We start from the raw sequence: 21,029 nt of genomic DNA, 5'->3' as shown, positions 1-21,029 counted from the left end.
CAGCTAACATCTGAAAGCTCCGTATCTGCTTTAATTTCTGCTCCATTAGCTAATTCTTTTCATTTCCTAAAATATTCTTTGCTTTTAAGTGTACTGTAGGTTACAGTCTAGAAAGGCCACAGCGAAAGGTTAAGGTGCGAACTAAAAGAGTTAGCTGTTTATCGCCCGATAACGACAGTTGAGGGTTCATGAAGAGGCGGGGAAACAGTTGCACTTTACTGAGTCCAAGGAAGTTTTGGTCCCACAGACGTCTTCATATCTGATCTTAAATGTGGTATCTGTATCCTCCTCTTTGGTATTTCCGTCCCAGCTGTCTTGTGTCCATGATCCAGTAGCTGGAAATATGAGGCGAAATAACTCATCAAAATTTTTCAACTTCACTGAGGTAAGGGTAATTAATGAACCTTTAAGAAATTCTTAACAGAAAAATGACATTAGATTAAGTGAAGGTAGTTGATTCAGTCTGTGGCAACGGGCTCACGTGTTACTTATTTTTGGTTCTTTTCAGAACAAAAAAATGTTAACCGGTGAGCTAAAACAGCAAAAACAAGATGGCAGGTTACTCGTGTGATTGATCTCTTGTGTATTTGGATTATATAATAACACTTGTGTTGTTCTATGCTTTTTTTAAATAGCAAAACAGATGTTGGAAAGATTAATCGAGCAATGTATATTAAATAATCCCTGTCAAGTAGCAAGTTCAGGTTAATGGGAATAATTTGTCTGTTATGTTTATTAGATTGAACAGATGAGGCCCAGTCGACATCCATTTTAAATATAAATACATCATTTATCTGTAATGTAGTTTTTTCATCATTGAGATGAGAAATCAATTAATGCCAAAGAAGGAAAAAAAATGTATGAGTGAAATGAATCAACACTGCTCTGGTCAGAAATAGTCAACAATCAAAGCAGAGAGTGCATTGATAATAGTTTATAGAAAGGTGGGACTGCCAAACAGATGGAGCGATAAGGTCACAGGATGCAGCAGAGAACAAGGACTCTTATCTGTTTCTCCTCAACGCTGACGCTCAAAGAGAGATGCCCTAAGAGCTAAATCCCAAACACTGTCTCGCTGTGAGAACCGTCTATTGTGTCCAAGGTGGTGGTGTGCAGGTCTCAGGACCTGAAAATCAGATAAACCTTCTAAAAATAATGCCAGAGTAGGCTTTTTTTTGCGTGGCCTGTCATCTTTTCAGCATCAGCACAAAGGTGGCTCTGTCTGAAACTTACCTTTAGATCTTAGTGAATGTTTCTTTCTTTTCATTCTCTCTTCAAGAAGTTCAGCAAAAGTCAAGCTTGGCTTTTTCTACTTAACTGATGTCTAAATCTTTTCAGACATCAATAAATGTATGTAATAAAGTAATAAAAAACTTGAAGCTTACTTTTGCTTTTTTTTTTGCAATTTAATTTAGTGATGAACTTAAAGGGTAACTCCACAAATTTTACACATTTTAGTGTGCTTAGATGTCGTAGGGAGTACTACTGCACATATGAAAAAAGTAGTATAAAACCTTTTGTGGCTCCAGAGGAAGCTGTATGTAATCTGATAAATTACCTCCAGTGATGTCACTCACTGACTATGTTGCACTGTGGGTAATGTAGGCAGGAATAAAAAAAAAAGTGGATATCTCTGGTTCTGCTGTATCGATTTTGATTATTTGTTTTAAAACTGACTATAAAGAGTCCAAAAGTGTTACAAGAATGCCATGCAAGCCCAGAGCTGTAAAAACCTGGCGCCTTCATTACCCAAAATACAATTTAGCTACTACGTGATATCACTGGTGGCAATTTGTCAGATTACACGCAGCTTCCTCTGGAGCCACAAAAGGCTTCATAGTATTTTATTTCTCGTATGCAGTAGTACTCCCCAAGACCTGTAAAGACACTAATGTGTGAAATTGGTGGAGTTACCCTTTAAGTATCTCAACTGATAGAAATATCTCTCAGCTTGTGTTGTGTTGTACATTGTGTTGACACAGGATATAGCCAAACAAAGCAAATGAAGGATGGAGGACACAGTGGAGTTTCTAGTCCTAGAAATGTTGAGTTTGATGGGTACAAGCAAAACCATTAAAGTCTAATGACCAAGAAAAGTTCCATTCTATTCTACAAAAGAAGTGAATTATTAGTTGATATCAATGGAGCATCTAGATTACACACATCTTCATGCCATTACTGTTTTAGTCTATAATTTGACAGAAATAACTACTGTCTTACCTCAGTTTCATCGCATTCTGCTCTTTGTGTCTCCTGGCCGTCCAGAGACAGTGGGACTGTTCAGAGCAGGCCCCCTGCGTCGAGCTCCTCGAGGACCCCGATGTCAGATGTGCTGTGAAGAGGCTCTTCTCAGGCACTCTGCAGCTGCCCAGGCTGTCCTGCAGACCCTCCGGCCCCTCAGCCCGCGGCATCAAGCACTCCAGGAGCCTGGGGAGTCTGACCAGCTACATCTCCAAGGCCTTGTGAGTCGATAATGCTGTACGTTGTTGTCAGTGTTTATAGTAAAACGTAATATTATTATATATTATTCTTATTATTCTTTCCAAAACTTTTAAGTAACTAATTCGACATAATGTAACCTAACAACACCTTAAAAAGTATTGGTATACATAGCTTTCAGATACATGTTGAGTTTTCTCTACATTTTTATTTTTATTCTGTTTATTTTCCTCATACTGTGTGAAAATTAATTAGCGACGCCAAGCTGTTCGCATTATAAACCACATTTTCAAACTTGAAACGTCCAACTCTGCTCATCAGGCTCACACATTTTCTCTCTTTTTGTCCTAGTTCCCAAACAGTTGAGCCCAGTTTCCAGATTAATGATTAAAGTTATATGTGGTAAATCAATAACCAACACTTGTGACTGCAGCATGTTGTGGTCTTGTAAAGTCAACCCAAATTTAGGATAGCTTAGCAGCACCATCCTCCATCCCCATTTCCTGTAAAGTTTTGACTATTCAGCATTATGTTGATAGTGTTTTTTGTTGCCTAAATGCTCGCTTTAGATTTTCAAAATGTTGATTTTCTTCTTGAGCATATGATCCAACAAAATGCCCTGCTTACGGCGCTGAAGAATTATCTCCACAAATGATCAGACAAACAAGCCTCTTGTGATTGTTTCCGCAACAGCCAAGCTGCTGCTGCAAACACATCTGTAGCATTTTTGCCTGTCCAAACTTAATGTGTGTGTGATTGTTCCCTTTTTTCACATGTCGAAAGAATGCCGTCAGACCTGTCTGATTACGTAGGTAGTTGTAGTGCATGTCAGAGACGATCAGATATGGCTGCACTTCGAACAAAGAGACAATTGTATCACTGATGTTTTCTCTTTTTTAGCAAACAAACCTTCAGCATTGTAACACACGTGTGCTCAGTTACATTTGGCTAAAACTGGTCTCAGCATGAGACCTTGAATGCCGGAGAACATTTTCAGAAGTTTAGGATTTTGTTGACTCAAATAGATGAACACGAGTTGAACTTTTCTTTGGGAGCAGCTCAAGACAAATATACACAAATGAGCATTTGCTCAACACAACACAGAATTATTTTAATCGCATGATGAGAGAGAAATTCAGAATTTACCGAGAAGACATTCAAATTGATAGAAATAAATAGGGTCTTTTAACGGATGTCAGTGATGACGGATGTTGCGTGCAGATTTATCACATTTACAGTAATGTGCCGTGGTCAAAACTCTACAGACAAGACGCTGGAAAATAGGTTCATATGTTGTGATGATTAGGCTACATTTATTCCATTAGTGTTTATATATAAAGAAGCACAGCTGTGTGACACCTATGATGTAGATGGACCAAAAAGCCTCTCGTTGTGCCCCCCTCTGTGTGAAGAGGGCCATGTGCTCGCCTGTTTACAAGTCGGTAGTGCAATTTTGATGCAGCGCCAGAAAAAATGTTTATTTAAAGATACAAGGTGTTCGTATTTTTTTAAATGCCACATGTTAGGCAATATAACTGAATTAGTCTATTATGATGTCATGAGTATGATGTAATTATATGTCTATCAAAGTTGAAGTTAAGCTTGTAATAGCTAACGTGATGTACTGTAGGCTGACAGAGATACAGAAGTCTTGTTCTCAGTGGAAGCTTGTTTAAAAGGCTCAATCCCATTTCTGATTTTTACCCCCACCCCACGTTTTCGAGTGCCCTCTTGCCCTTCAGAACAGGGTTACAAGAGGGAGAGGTTCAAATCTCCCCCGATGAAATGGGACAAACCTTCAAGACCCTCATAAGTCATCAGTTGTCGTTGATGCCATTTAATGTAAGCAGACAGTACCGGACATTTCCGATGGCTGCACTGACTGACTCGATGAGAATGAGTGTCGGCTCTGCGATGTCTTACCCCCTCCCTCGGGACAGCTTATAACATTTCCACAGCTTTCGGCAGGATGCAGGTTCTTGACCTCCTTGATGAGGTTCCCATCCGTGATTTCCAAGACAGGCACCAAAGAATAACCCTCTGACCCATAACTCCTCGACCACAAGAAAGTGTACGCAGTTTTATCCGAGGAGGAGATGGTGCAGGAGCAGCAGACAATGGAAGACTGCAGAACAGGACTTTCATTTTGTCGAAAGTTGGTTGCAGGTGGTACCAGAGCAGTTTATTATCCTTGAAAGGTGTCATGAAGCAAAGGGAGATCACCCCCCCCCCCCCACCCCCCCCCCGAAACTACAACATCGCAAGTGTTGGGCACACTCTGCCCACACTAGTTGGGAGCTCCATGCTCAGTCATGAGAGAAGTGTTCTCATGGGAGTCTTGATGTGATTTCACCGAAGCCTTAAAGGACCACTTTGGAAAACTTGTAAACAGACTCTAGGCTGTCAGTAGTACCCATACAGGGGGGTAGCTTTGCAATAGAGAGCACAGTAAGACTTAATTACACAGTTTTCATGGTCACCCAGTGGATGGAGCAGACTATGAAGTTGCTGTCTTGACAACTCGATTTGTTACTTTATAACGCGCTTATAAATGGTGATGAACTCAATCAAACCCCTGTTTCATGTCTTGTGAGAATGCCACCACAGGAATGCACACCATGTTCTCTCAAAGTCAAACTGGGAACGAGACAGCCCTCACCAGTGCCTCTGTCGGCCACATGACTGGAATGATGATGCGCTTCAGGGCCAGGATTAGTTTTGGTTAAAAATGCCAACTGAGCCTGATTTCACTGCTTCATGTTGTGCAGGTGTAGTAAATACACTGCACATAATCGGCCGCATAACCAGGAGGTAAGGCCAGGAGATTTTTGGTGTATGCACCAGGCGAAATAGTCTTATTGGACTGAATAGCCAACTTTGGGTTCACTGTCTAGTTCTGTTTTAAATCAATGCACAATATGTTCACCGACTAGTTTCTAACATTGTCTGTTTAAAAAAGAGAAAAACAAAAAAGGGCCTCTCTGAAGTGAGCGTTTGGTTCGTTCCAGTCTACTGTAGAAACATGGTGATGCAACATGCCAAATTCAGAAGACCCAAACCCTCTGTAGATATAAATAATAATTTTAAGTCGACGAAAACACAACCATTCTTAGTTTGAGGTGATTATAGACTTATGAGAACATTACTTTTGGTATTGTACATTTAAATACCGCAATGTCTTTAATTCGCCTGACAAGTAGATTTTGGACACCTTCGAGATCAATCATGATCTAAACTTGTCAGATGATGGGTCATGTAAAAATCTAAAACATGCATTTGACCCCAAAAAGACACGTATATGTGCAGTACATCTGCAGTGCTGCATGTGGATGAGCTAATTTCTCTTTCACAAACAAACACAGCACTGTTTCTCTGAAATACATAAAGTACAGTAGCTATTAGTGTATATCCATAAAAAGTGTGCAACCAAAAAATGTTTCTTCTCTGCTCTCTCTGCCATCTTTTGGTCATCGGTTCAGTCCTGTGTCAGATGTTCCAGCCCCTGAGGTTACTTCACTTACTCCAGACAGCACCGGTGTTTAGCTGTGAGCCCTTAATCACAGGGGGACCTTTCCTCGCTCTGCAGCGAAAAACAAAGAGAGAGATTGGTTGAGGGGTAAAAATGATGTTGCCTCTGGTCACAGATAGAGAGCGCCATCGTGACAGCACCCATGCTCTCTATTTGCTTTTATCTACCTCTGCTTTTTATAGTCAGAAGGCCCTTCATGTGACTCCTCCTGGTACACTCAGAGCATGTGAAAGGCAAAGAGGCTGTCTCCGAGGAAATAGGCAACTTCACAACAAATAGCACCCCAGGGACCAGAGCAAAAGCCTGAGTATGCAAAGTCAGTCGGAGTGAGAGTGAGAAAGGCGAGCTGGAGGGCCAAGCCAGGCGACGGCTTAATGTTTATACACTGGAGGAAGTAATTATGAAGCACGGTCTGAAGTTGATGAACAATATTCTCCATGAGATTAGGAGTGAGGGAACGACGGGAAGCATAGAGTTGGAAAGAGGGAGAGGGAAGTAGAAGGAGGTGATCTGTCACGCTTCTCCTCCCTGTAAATCAGACGTCCATATTTAGTTGGAGAGAGGGAAGGCCTAGCAGTAATGTAAACAGAGCTTGGGAGAGGGAGGGAGGCAGGGAGAGTGCATCAACGCTAATGTTTGAGTCCACTGCCCGCCACAGCAGTGAGCATGATTCCCAGGAGGAGAAGAGAAAGGGGCTGATAGGTTTGGAATAAAGATTAAAAAAAAAGTTTTTTGAGGTGTTTTGGGAGCTCTTTTTGGTTTTTGAAAGAAGCTTATTTGTGAGTTTTAACAGAGTTTTTGAGCAATCATGTGCAGGCCCAGGTTTTGTACATTTGGACTGGAGGCACTAAGACAGAGGAGCTAATGGACACCTGATGTATGTCATGTCACGAAAAAGTCTTATAAAGTTTTTTTGACAAAGCAGAGAGAAACTGCTCCTTGGACCAAAGTTGCCAGCAGCAGGGCGAACAAACGGACTGACTACCTGACCCCTGACCATCATCTGCCCACCATGAGTGAGCTGTGCTCCGAGAGCTCTGAAGAAGAGCAGGCTGAAGTTGGAGAGAGGCCACAGGACCGACGGCTGACCAAGCTGCCCATCATCCAGCTCATGCCCAGGTCCAAAGCGGGCTCCCCCGGAGGATCCCCAAAGATCTCGCCCAAGGATTCCCCACGTGGGTCGCCTCGAAACTCCCCGCTCCTGTTCAGGAAGCTGCTGATGAACCGCAGCATCAACCTGCAGAGACGCCGCTTCACTCTGGCCCACACGCCCAGGTAGAGTCCGTCACTCTGAGGCAAGGATGGCAAAGATAGCAATGCTTTGTGCTCCACCTAACCAGGCATAGCTTTACTATAATGTGCAGACAGGTTTCTCTTTTTCTTGCTTCTGCACCTGCACTGGACTGCACAGGTTTCAGCAAACAGTTGCAAAACAGAAATTCTTGCTTAAATTGATATCTTAATATGACAGTTCTGTTGACCAAAGAATTTATAAGCAGCAAAGGTGCAGAAAACGATTCTGGAGAAAGATAGTTGATGGTTTTTTTTTGCCAGTATTTAAACCCACTGGAATTGTGATATAATGGATTATAAGTGAAACATTTTGTCTGTAAACAATTGCTGGAAAAATGACTTGTGTTGTGCACAAAGGAGACGTCCTAACAGAATAGAAAATTACAGTTTGTTAACATGAAATCTCTGGAGTGGTTAAAAAATGTTGATGACTTAAACGCAAGTGTATGTAAACTTCACTTCAACTGTAAGTACTCCTGAGGTTTTATGAGCAGCAAAGGTGTAGGAGCGACTCTTGAGAAACATAGTAGATAGTTGAGCCAATATTTAAAAATAACAGTGAATCTGTGTATGTTGTTGAAGTGGGAGACGGTTTGTGTCTTATAGCCGAGGGTTACTCTACGCAGCTGCAGACTTATTTTTGACCTTGCGGCAGCTTTTCACACTTCAAAAATGATTGCCCTGAAGCTGATGTTCTCAAATGTATCCCAACCACAAGATGCTCATCTTGTGTATTGCTGCGTTTCAGTAACAGGCACTGATACTAATCTACACCCAAATAAAATCAGCTGCTGTTTCATGGAAATTCTACCAATTTCAGATTGAGGGTGATTGCTGTTGGTACTTTGTTTGATTTTTGCTTTCTTTAGCATGCTTTTATTTATTAATGGCTGCAAAACAAATTGGATTGATACAGTACCCTCAGTGGATTTTGCTAAACAGCAAAGTTTAGTAGTAGATGTTTGGTGTCAAAAACTGCCCAGGTTTAGTGCTTAATTTCCTACAGCTGAATTGGTTTTTCCAAAGCTTTTGTTTCCCCACTGAATGGCCTCATCTCAGTAAACATGCAGCTCAACGACATCCCTTCATCTGCAGTTTGTTGTTCCACTTCTTTGTCAAGCGGGTGCTTGAATCTGTCATCGACAGAAGAAGCCTACACCGAAAGGAAGCGCACCTCCAGCTTGTAATGTGATATTTCCTGCTTCGCTTTAAACATATTTGATTTATTCATAATATCTCATCGGTTATAGTGGTCATAAATCTTGTTTGTGAAGAGTACAGCTGTCTGCTGTCAGTCGGCTCTCCTCTGGTGCCTGTTGATAGCTTTAGTTTTATGAGCCGTCATTGTACCAGGCCTGGCCCATGATTCCGATACAAATTAAACATTTACTTGGTTAACATTGTCGAGGCAAGAGTTGTATGATCAATGAAACCATACTTGACCTTAACGTCTTGAGAATGGAAGAATAAACAGGTGTGGATGGATATACAAACAGACGGATATTTGCTCTTTTTGTCTCAGTGGGGACAGTATGTTTAGCTGTGGTGCGATGAAACTCCTGTAGGTTTCTTCAAAGGAAGAGCCTGTTGTGGAAAATCCTGCTGTACTGCACAAGTACTGTAAAAGCAGCTTTTACAAACATGCCTCCTATCTCTTTGTCAATGTTTACCCTTCACTCCTCATCATGTACACAGTCAGATGTAGGCGCCGAGCAATTCTGTGTGTCTTAAACTTGTTGCGGCAGTGTTAGATGACATCCACCTCAGTGGAATCAAATTAAAAGCCTCTGTGAAACTTGAGCTGGCGCTGTAAAGTCCTGCTTTATTTTTATTGGCAGGACATTCATATTAAACGTCCCTGAAGAAGACAGTGCCTACTAGACAACTCAAAGTGTTTACAAGTTCATTCACCTTTATAAACGTGCCTTCGGGGGATCATTTTCCTCCATCTAATGGTCCTGGATTGGCAGAAACATTTCTTTTCCAAGGTTTACTGTAACTCTACAGCCACTGTTTCATTAATTTCGGTGTGTCTGTTGAAAATCTAAATATTAGAGGGCAAGAGTCCAGTCAGGGGGATTTCAAAGCTCAATCTGGAAAGTCAGACGCTCGCATTGGAACTCAGATATTCAACATGTCAGAGCTTTTACATTACACAGCTTCGAGGTCAGGTCATTGGAAGTGTCCCTCTTCGGGGTATGTGCAGTGTCCCATAATGTCAGAGCTGAATTAAATGGATGTGGATGAGTTATTGCAGGATGGCTGGCAAGGAGGAGGAATTAAACAAACCAGCGGAAAATAAATGTCGCAGGCAGCTCAAATATAGAACATACCCGCGAAGTTATTTTCACTTAGTGTCTTAGTTGATTAAGCGTCGTTTTCCACTCCAGAGACACCATGTCAAATGGGTTTTTTTTGGTGAAAAACGTTTTTGTGAAATTGTTTTTTCAAGCCAACTCCGGATCGACAGCCAGTTTTGTTTCCATTAAGTCTTTCATTGAGAAATGTAAAACATTTACTGCATTGATAGAACATAAACAACACAATAACTATTACTTTAGTTGAACTGAACTGAATTTGAGCTTTGTAGCCAGTGAGGAGTTTTGTTTTCAAAGATGAATACAGTCGAGTTAACGTAAGTAACTTAATTATGGCTACTGTAGCTTATTCTGCATACCAGGACTGCATACAACTGTATTATAAAAGCCAGAGTATGTGTTGTCCTGCAAACTTTTTTACAACACAAATCACCATTTATGACAGTAATTCAATAGAAAACTAGTAGGAAAAAAAACATTTATTGGTGTGATGTTATCTAAAATTATTTGTGCATGAGAAGAAGTATGTGGAAGAGTTGCATTTAATGCATTTTCGCAAGAAGTAATAATGTATGTTCAGTGAGTAATAACATGTTCCAGGTATAAATCAGTGACTTTTCATCAACCAGCTTTTAAAGACTGCATAAATTACCTCTGATCAGCACCCCCACCCTGAAAGAGTGAGATTTTAAGAAGTAGGACAAAAGCCATTATCATAATCTCCAGATGAAAGTTAGAATTGCATTTCCTCATCTTTACCACTAGAGGCTGCTGTGTTGTGAAATGTGGGCATGAAGCACCAGGAGGATGTGTCAGTGATGGGCAGATGGAGTAGAGGAAAGAGGTATTGTGTGTGACTGGGTAGATATTTAAGGCTATTGAGAACAACCAAGCATTAATGCTTATAACCATTGCAGGGCAGCAATAAGCAATATAATATACATAAAATACAACCATAATAACTGAGATCTTGATAATAGATAGATCATACCAGATTGTTGTAAAGTACTTGCAAATGTTCAATGGATACCCAAGACGGGACAAGTTAGCAGAAGGTTAGCCAGCGGTAGCAGCAATCCCAGTAAAGGTGTCTTTCCATTTAAAATGTTCACGTCTGACTTTTCAGAGGACAGTCCTTGCCACGTAATTCAGTAGTAGGTGGCACGATTTCTTATTTCAGCGGGAGGCGTGTTTCACAATTAAGAAGTTTTTACAGAAAAACATGATGGCTGAAGGAGTTGGACCCGGGATTACACCGTCCCCTGTCTGAGCAGATCTTGTGCATCTGTTGTTTGAAATCTTAATTGTAATACATTTTTTAAGAGATAAAGCAGCCTTAGGATCTTAAACATCAGGCAGGTGTCAGTGTATTTTATTACATTTTCCCAACTAAGGATGTCATATTTGTCAAGACTGTTGCAGTGATGGCCTGCTTGTGCCCAGAACGATAACGTGTCTTACCTGTTGCTTGAGTCCAGGTTATGATACAGTATGTTAAGTGAGAGATTATCATTGCATTCATATATACTGCCGATCGTTGTTGTACTTGTTAGATAGTTTCTTATATATTTATAAGTAGCCAGGTTGTATTAGTTTTTGCATTACTCTTTATGTCTCCAAGTCAGTGATGACCATGGCCAGGGGAATTATGTTTTTCAGCTTGTCGTCCGTTCATCCCGTTTCTCGTGAACAAGATATCGAATTTATTTAAATTTTTAAACAAGGACAACCTGATTAGATGTTGATGGTCAAACATCAGTGGTCACAAAACACATTTTTGGACATAACCCAAGAATTAATACACTAACTATGACAACATTTAACACACATGTCTTATAGGATAAAATGATACAGTGATGACATTTTATATCCAAAAGGTCAAAGGTCAACATCATTGTGACATCATAAATTACCGTAACTACGGAACAGAGGGGGAGATTGTGATCAGATACTGAACTGGTGACACTGATCTTCGGTATCTACCGTGAAGCTGTGGTGACTGTGGAGATCTTCTGTGAACTTGTGTGTGAAGCATCCACGTTTTAGAATTTGTTGCTTCTTCGGGACCTGTAAGAATCCATTCTCTTTTTTACCAAGTAATTTGACTCATTTAGATTTTGTTCTCTCAATGAGCACATTATTAAACATTAAACATGATATTGAGCTTCAGGTGATGCATCATGTGACGAAGCTCTCTATCTGTCCTCTGTACTCCCCTGTAAATAGTCTCTTAGTGAAGACGGTATGTTTCTTACTGGAAATTATTCACTGAAATCATACATGCCAATAATAACTTTCACTGCACCCAAAGAATACACTTAATACTTCCAATAAATTCCTTCAAAGTCAGCACTGCATTTATGAGTTTTAACAGACATGGATGTAAAGTGCAATTTGATTAGTTGACAGATAGATTCAACTTAGAGGCAGTAATTGAGGTGAGATGAGGTGGAGTTGAGATATTTAGTCTTTTATCATCGTTGTACTGAGTTTAGAAGCTGCTCATTCTTTTGCATGGACATGGAATACAGTATCATCTGCATACATCTGAACTTCACACCCTGTGCAGAGTGATGGTCAAATTGAACCAAATTGTTTTTTGTGACAAAGTAGTATGTGTTTCACTCAGTCCATCACAGAAAAATGAGAGTTGTAGAAATCATTGGAACTCAAGAAAGCCATGATATACATGTTCTTTAAGTGTACGGAAAGTTTTGACCACGGCTGCATGTATATGGGACAGGTGATGTTTCAATGACATCCACCTTACAAACTGAATCCTGCCTGCCAGATAGAATTTCATTCCATTCAGCATGTTAGAGGACAAATTGAAATTGGCTAGTTTAGAGACTTTAGTGGTTGACTGTATCAAACGCCTTTTAAACTATAAAAATACAGCCCCAATAATGCCTCCTTTGTCCATTTTTTGCTTAAAAGAAGAAGCACTTTGCTGTCTCAGTGGAACGTTTGGCTTGAAAACCAAATTGCATTGGATGCAATGCCTACTGCGAAGTGGTCAGCTGTTCAGCAACACATTTATCGAGTCAGATCCTAATAGGCTTGTAATTGCTCAAGTCACATCTCCTGAACTATGAACTGGCACAACAATGACTGACTTCTGATCCTTCGGGAACTTCCCATCTTTAATAGGAGCATTACTGTATAATTTTTATCTGAATTAATCTGTATGCCTATTTAGAAGTCCAGCACAAACGTCTTATGATTTTGAGTTTTTAAGAGAGTTCAGAAAAGAGATAGGGAGAAGAAAGGTTGAAATATATCAGTGGGTGATGGATCAAGAGGTCCAGATGGATTGAACTGTACTGTCACCTTAACAGAATTCACAAAGTAGGAGTTCAATAGCCTCTTAAAACAGGGAGCCATTGTCAAAGTTTGCTTTGGCTATTCCTTGTAGATGTCTTTAGTTACCCTGTTTCTTAAAATCATGGGCAGAGTATGTTTACTGACACCTTTAAATGTACTTTTCTTTAGGAATTTCTCTGTTGTGTTTTTAATTGTGGATAGAAACATGTGTTAGCATCCATGTTACGGCTATTATGGAAGGCATGCAAGCATGCAAACATTTAAAATGCCTAAAAGCATCCTCTCTTAAAATTAATTGTTAAAAACAACACTGATTTGTCCCTGTGTTTTGTATTTGCTGTTGGGTTTTCCTCTTTCACAGTGGAATAAGTGAACACCGAGCATTTTTAGATCCAGCTTCAGAAAACAGACAATTTATTATAACATCAAGGATGGTTATCACCCAGCTGCGTAATGGCAGACACTTCCTCTTTGCTCCTCCCTCGCGTTATGTTCTCTGCAGTATTTTCACACTAAGGTATTTGATGACTTCAGATATTTGTCAAACAGTGAAGAAGATATTGTGCCAATCGGATGGATTATATCACGTCATGAGATGAGAACTCAATATTAAAAAGGAACATTTTTAAAAAGCACACACACACACACGCACACACACACACACACACACACACACATGCAAACACACAATATTGAAGTATTGATTGACCAATGGGCTTTTGTCGCTGCTGGCATGTCAGGCAGGCTGGTTACACGAAAAGAGCAACTGTACAGCCATAGAAAAAACCTTACGTACTATACTTTAACATAGCACTCTTATTCTCTTCTTTCTCTTCACCTCTACTATCTATCCCATTGTAACCCCAGTGCTGCTCACACTGGTCCTCTTTCTCATGCAATGTCATTCTCTGTACTCTCTCTCTCTCTCTCTCTCTCTCTCTCTCTCAGCCACCCATTACCCCACCTCTTCCCTCTCTCTCTTGCTCTCTCTCTCTCTCTCTCACTCTCTCACTCTCAGGGGAGATAGCGTTGTTGTTTGTTGTTTTAAGCCTGAGTTTGGTCCCACCACTCTCAGGAGAGAAGAGAGGAGAGAGAGCAGAAGTCTGTTATAGCCAGCTGACAGGGACTACATGGGACAGCCCACTCCAGGGAGCATCTGATGGGATTATAACACTCTTTCCAGCTTACTTTTTTTTCCCCCCACTAAGAATAACTCTGCTCAGTCTGCTGGTGGTGTAGCATCACAGAGGCGACCCTACGTTCAAACGGACCTGACTTCGAAAGACAGAAAATACCTGGGGCCCACCGTTGAGGAGTTTTGACAGCTTGCTGCTCATTGGGAAGAATTCAAGTTCGCCGTTTCCTATTTAGGAGTACGAGGAGATCAAAAACACACACACGAGAGAGAAAGAAGTGTTTATCTTGGCACATCTGGGCTGAGCAGAAAGGAGAAAGAGCGAGGAAGTAGTCCCAGATGAGCACTGACAGCTGACACCATCCTCAATTTCACTTGATTTGATTCGGCCCCATACTTTCACTGTCAGGGAGATGATATGCTAACTCCCTCTCTGATTGGTCTCTAACAGACAAGACTCTTTGCCTTTTTAGGCTGTCCACGCACACACACACACACACACGCACACACACATGCTCGCACACACGCTGAGCTGGACCTTTTTCATTCTTACTTTTCCACAAAAACAAATGGACATATCCTCCACGGTGGGACCAAAAGCTGAGCAGCAAATTGAATTTCCAGTTTGATGTACTTTGATCCCCTGATTCGGCACTGACCTGGAAGTGAATCGCTTCTAGCTAATAAGTTTTATCTAATAAATACAGAGGAGGGCTCAGCAGGTCTGACTCTCACTGTCGCGTTAACTTTCATTTTAGCTCTGACCATGTGCAGCTTCCATTGACCATTTGCATCCTGGTGTTGTTTTACATTTGACGTTCTTGGACCTGTTCTTCCTGTACCATCCTGTCAGAGGGACCTGTCGCGTATAGCTTGTGGCCACAAATGACACTTTGGACAGCTCCTGATTTATGACAGCATGGGGGTTTTGGTTGAGTCACAGAAGTTCACTTTTTCTCTCCCTCGCCTCCCAAAGCTGCTATTTTGATGCCTGTCTGAACTCAACCCAGCTGTTTTCCAACCTGCCAAAAAAATGATGAACAAAGACTCTCGCTTTTCAAAGAAGATGCAAAGCAACTTCTCCAGCCGCAGGCACTCGTGCATTGGGTACGTATACGCTTGTGTGTTGAGAGTTTTAGTGATTGTGATTACAGTGACGGGAACATGATACATGCGTTTGCAGTTGTTCAGGGAGTTCTGGATAGCAGATTTCACTTGTTCCTGTGTCTGGCAAGTACTGCCTGTTTTTGTCTTTTACTGCACATGATATGCTGTCGGCTGATAGCTACACTACTGCTCTGTCACCATGTTTACAGTGGTATCACATTGTGTTGGTGTCTATCTGGTGGTTTTATGGGTTTTATTCTGTTGTTTAGTTGTGATGTTTCAAGCCGCAGTCTGCAAGTGGATGTAGATTACAAAAAATATTAAAGTTATTTAAAATAGAAAAAACTGTAGCGTGGAAATCAGTCTTGACAAAAGATTTACAAAACTTTTTGACAAAACTTAACCACTAATGCCAAAAATCAAACATCTGCAAAATGATTGGATGTGTGCTGTGCTGAAGCCGTTGGGTGTTGCTGTTGGCGTGCTGGGTGCTGTGGTTGGCGTCGCAGGCCTCAGGGTTGCATGGTGGATCGATGGCTCTGTCCACTGATGGCCCTCCTTGGGGGTCCGTGGACCCGAGCCAAGCCGAGGCATCTGTGTCAGGCACGGTACTGCCGTCATGCCGTCCAGGACTTTCGGGTTTCATAAGAGGACTGAGGAAATGTCAGCGCGCTGTGGAAAATTGTCCATGAAAGCGGCAGATGGAGCAGATTTAATCTCTGTTTTCTATCTTGTCCTCTAGGAAACCAAACAGAAGAATAAAATAATGTGTCAAATGGGCACACTTCCAAGATATAAATCACGGTAATATGCTCCTCTTGTCTGCACACGGATGAGACTGATTGGCTTAATTGTAGTTGTAAGTTGATACAACTGAGTAATCACCAGGCCGGATTCAGGAAAAACATCAAATCTACTACAGCTGTCATGAGATCCCTGCAGGACATGTCATTATGTAGAGACTAAAAGCAGAGACTCAATACATGAGATACAAGAACACACACACAAATCTAGAGGCTGACATGCGTCCGTATGCACTGTGAAAGGTTCAAAGAATCATCGTCTTTATCTTTACACTCAAAGATGAAGAAGAAAACATTTCAGAGCTGTAGTGGGAGTTTCTTTTTCTTTTCTTTTTTTGTGCAGCAAACTTTTCTGAACTCTGGGCATAAGGCATGTGCCTCGCGAGTGTCATCCGAACTCCTCCAGCCGTGAGCCTGTTTGGATCATATGAGGAGATCAAAGCAGGAGATTTTAGACCACAGCCAGAGACACACAAGCCCTTTATTCTCTTTACCTGATTTGTACATCGAGTTTCCTGGCTAAAAAACAAAACAAAACAGAAACTGCAGTGGAGTTACTGCTGGGAGGTTTTGATCAAAGCAAAGCTCAGAACTTGTTTTTCAGTTTCAGCCAGTAAAGACAATGATGCATTTATTGTGCGGTGATGGAGAAGATACCATCGATGTGGGGGGTGTTAAAGCAGTCGTAGTGCTTTAATTAGTGTAAAGGAAGCAGTTAAATTATTTTGTAATTAAATCATTTTCTCTGTAACACACACACACACACACACACACACATTGAGACAGAGCAGTCTCTTGTAATCCATCACAATAGAGACAGCTCTTCTCCTCACTTGTACTAACAGTACCAGGGCACTATTCATCCTCTGGCCACCTCACACACACTCACACACACGACTAGTGCTCTCCTCAACAATGCTTTTTATGGCCTCCCCGACAGTGTGGCACATTTAAACAACACAGTGTCACTGCATTAAGGCCGGACGAGGCTCTCAGTCAGTATCATGAGAAGATAGTTGACGCTGTGACAGTTTGAGAAGACGCCATTTATCTAATGCAGAGACTGACGGGAAGAGACCAGAGTGAGGTGAGAGTAAGAGAGACGGGCGCAACGGCCGAGCGAGTGGGGAAAAGAGATAATTTAGACCAAACGGGTGAATGCACAGACGAGAGGGCGGTGAAGAAGTGATAGAGAGGACGTGGGACAAGATAGTGCTGCTTTTAGCGCGGAGATAGTGACTGGAAGGAGAGGGTTAGGGTGAGAGACAGCGGGGTTGCAGGGTGAAAAGAGATATTTGTGGAGTGGTCAAAAAGAGAAGGGGTACAGAAAGTGATTCTGATTAAAAGAATAATTAGGAAAACACAGAAAGTGTCAAGTGAGGCCATCCAAGCAAAGGGCAACAGTGTCAATGTCAGAGGTCCCAATATAGATGCCAGCCCCCTCCGCCCCCCCTCAAACACACACCCAGATTAGTCAATAGGGCCTGTGTGGCTGTGGCAGGCTGGCTGCTGTGTGCGTCACTGCTGTACTCCATATTTTCAGCATGACTGATTTCCCCAATCGCCTCCAGAGCCTCATTGATTTGTAAAGGCTGGCAGCAGCAGCAGCCAGGGACGGCTCTAACACTGCTGAAATTCAAAACTATCATCTTTACTGTATTTCCTACTCGCACTGTGAGTGGACGCAGGTGTCTTTCCTTTATCCCGAAGTTCAGAGAGACTGCAGATAACGATAAAAAAGAGCAAAAAAAATTGATCCTTAAAAGGAAATGACCTTTTAAACAATCTTTCCGAAGAGTGTTATGTCATGAACAGATCAGATGCGCTGCTATGTAAGCCACTTAAATTATGAGGAAGAGTTTTAATAAAATGCTCAACACATGTCAGATGTGTTATGCAGTTAAGCTTAACACAATGATAAATCAAAAAGTGTTTCGTCTCACTTTATTGCTGATGAAGGAATGCACTTTAGGAGGAATAAATCCTCTCAATTTTTTCAGACATTGGTGCTGGGTATTAACTTTGTAATGCAGCAGCTGTAGGATGACTGTTCATTGTAACCACTAGAGGGGGAAACCGACTAGGATATGCTCAGAGACTGTTGAGCGCAGTGACCTCCTGCAGATCAAACCGTTTCTGATGATGGCTTCTAGCTGAAACGTGTTCATTTTTATTCCCCACAATAATAAGAAGACAAGTTATCAATCTGATTCTTCACTACTGAGCACCTGATATAATGTTTAAGTTATTTGAGCAGGCTCGCTGTGATTTTTTCATTATAATGCTGAAAAGCCTTCTTAGATGAATTTGTGATTCTGGGCTGTATTAATAAATACTGCTGCTTTACTGGGTCGTAACATTTAATCTGAGTGTCTTGAACATTGGCCACTTGAGGCAACTACATCCAGCAGAGGAGGTTTATTTTATAAATGTAGTACACAGGAAAACACCATTACCAACAAACTACCAATATGTTGGTATGCACAAATTATTCTTGATCACAGACAAAGCACATTTATTTTACGAAAAGCAGATACACCTTTAAATTAATATTCAATTTGATATTGAGAGAAACGCTGAGCTCACCTCCAGTAAAATTTGATATTTAAGTTATTTTTAATAGTGTCTTTTAGAATTAATTCCCAGTTTGGTATTTGATAAATTAATAATAATAATGATAGGATCCCATGTATGCAAGCGCATTTTGGCCCTCAGTGATCAGTTATTCACGATCACATGATGCCAAAATGGAGAATTCATTGTTTTCATTTTCTCAGCTTTTGAGAATTAGACTGTTATGGGTTATTTTAGATCCACAGGACAGCGCTGCCGACAGAGGGGTAACACTAAAGCCTTTAAAGATCATCTTGTCCTGGCCACAAGCAAGACTATTGCCTGCCCTGCTATAGGATTAACTGCATACAACTAGCCGTACTTACACCAACCATTGCACGTACATTATCCAACATTCACACATTAACTGTAGCCTACACAGTGGGTCTGAGTGTATATGTAAGTGATAGATGAAGTGGTGACGTGGCTGCTCCGACTGAGCATTTCACGGCCCTTGTTTTTCCTACAAACACCTCCCTGCTGAAGGAGTGGCCACCTGCCATTTGTGTGTGCGCACAGACCATCTGACTGTGCATTCAATGTGTGTCCCTGTACATGCGCATGCATTAGTGAACTCCTGTGTGTGCACGTCCTTTTTGGGCTGCGTATTTGCGTGCGAGTGTAACTGCAAGCGTGTGCATTCTGCATGTGTGCGCACGAGTCTGTCATCCACCCAATCCCCAAATCAGACGAGACCCAAACTCCGCCGTCATGCTAGCAGATGGCAGCCTAATGAATCATGAGGCGACACACTGATAGCTTTTACTATAGTACATGCTGTAACATGACGTTTGACATCACAGAGCTTCAGTTAAATATAGGCCGCTCGCTGCAGCCACATGCTCACACCTGGTGCTTTGTTACGTAGACACTAGTATAGATGACATGTACACCAGAAAGAAATGTATTTTCTCCCACTTTGTGGTAATCACCTTTAATTTGAAATTAACAGAGCTGCCGTGTGGCATTCGGTTGTGTTTTTGAGGAGATGTAACAAGCTGCATGCTGAAAGTCTGTTCTTCCTGTACGTAATCATTGCTGGATACAAAAAGTAACTAGTTTAAGCGAGAAACAACTTTTTTTTTTTCTTTTTTTTTTTTAAAACAAAGTTTTAATAATATTTTTTCCTGGTGATCCTGATGTAGAAAACTATAGTTGCCTTGCTTATGTGCATATATGTGTGAGTGTGTGTTTGTGTACTCTATTCTTCTGCAGCTGCTTTTTTAACCTCTTGAACGCAGTGGCCCCTGACAAAACCATGTTGTAACGCCGAGCGTGATTCAAACCAACACAAAAGCTATTTTTAAATCCAATAGAGATCCTAGTTTCCAAAGATAGCGACTTAACACGGCACAATACACAATACAATGTCGGAGGTTTCCATTTGACGTCATGAAATAACAACATAACATTCTGGCTTTGAGTATGACTTCTGTAGACACTCGCGATTCAGATAGTATCAGTTCTAATTATATATTATTAGTCCAAACGCAGCCACACAAAAGTTTCATACTGGCATAATAAGTGGAGCAGCTACATGTTTAAGACCATCTGCTTCCATAATATAAGATCTGGAAGAAGCAGGTGTAAAATGTGCAACCCTCTTGTAAGTATGGCAGCTGTTTTTACTTAGTCACGATGAGACATCATCGGCGTTGAGAATTTAGAGGTTGTGTGTCTAACCTGAGAACGTCATGCCCCCACTCGTACTCGAATTATTAAAAAACTTTTTAATTTGATCAGTGACCTTATATTTGACTTATTTGTATTATTTCATTGCTATTTCTCATTTTCTTTTTCTCATATAACCTCCTAAACAGTGCCTGACTGTATTTTAAAAATCGTACATGTTATTGGTTTATTTAATATTCCTTTATCAGCAGCAGAAAACACTTTTCTTCTGCACGTGTACAAACAGGCTTCATTACATTTAAATTGACTGGACTGGGCATTAATATCGCTACTGTGAAATACGCTTAATTCAAAACTTTAGGCAAAGTAAACTTTTGAGTCGGAGAACACTTTATAATATCCATCACTAATAAAGGGTTTGAATTTATTGTTGATGAAACTTAGTTAATGGTTATTTCACTGTTCACAAATAGTAAAAAGCTTTATAAATTTATTAAGAAGTGTAAAGGTTTTCAAACATCAGGCGCAACTTTATAAAATAATGTTTATAGATGAACTACACAGTATTTTTCTTACCATTTACAAAGTAGTATAGACGTCAGTTGCCACTTTACAAAAACAAATGCTTAATAAGATCAGTAAATCTGGCCTCCAGTGTAGCATGATGAAGTTTTGATACATTAGTAAAATATGTACTACATGGCATAACGGCTCTGTATTGAAAAAAACAAAACAAAAAAACCCAGGTGAAGTTTAAGGGTACAAACAATACTACTCATTAATACTTTCAGATCATTGTAAATATTTCTAAATTAGGATATGGCCAAATTTTAAAC

At 40.9% G+C, this 21,029-nt stretch overlaps 1 protein-coding gene across 4 annotated transcripts in view; it reads left to right on the top strand.

The window, feature by feature from the left end:
- The first annotated feature begins 2,271 nt into the window (after window positions 1-2,271).
- Window positions 2,272-21,029, top strand: part of pde4ca (phosphodiesterase 4C, cAMP-specific a) — a 53,416-nt gene continuing 34,658 nt past the window's right edge. Inside the window, exon 1 of one of the 4 annotated variants that reach the window (XM_084368450.1) lies at window positions 2,272-2,462. Coding sequence is in view for 2 of the 4 variants with exons in the window: in XM_084368448.1 (XP_084224574.1) it covers window positions 15,072-15,145 (74 nt within the window). In the remaining 2 variants the exon portion in view is untranslated. Of the gene's footprint in view, window positions 2,479-14,008; window positions 15,146-21,029 lie in introns of those variants that run through there. The other 3 variants (XM_084368451.1, XM_084368449.1, XM_084368448.1) reach the window with 3 other exon arrangements.

Source organism: Pagrus pagrus (genome assembly GCF_965226575.1).
Source record: "Pagrus pagrus genome assembly, chromosome: 12".
NCBI classification, from domain to species: Eukaryota; Metazoa; Chordata; class Actinopteri; order Spariformes; family Sparidae; genus Pagrus; species Pagrus pagrus.
Note: the sequence above shows the minus strand (reverse complement) of the source record. Positions and strands in the feature narration are given on the sequence as shown.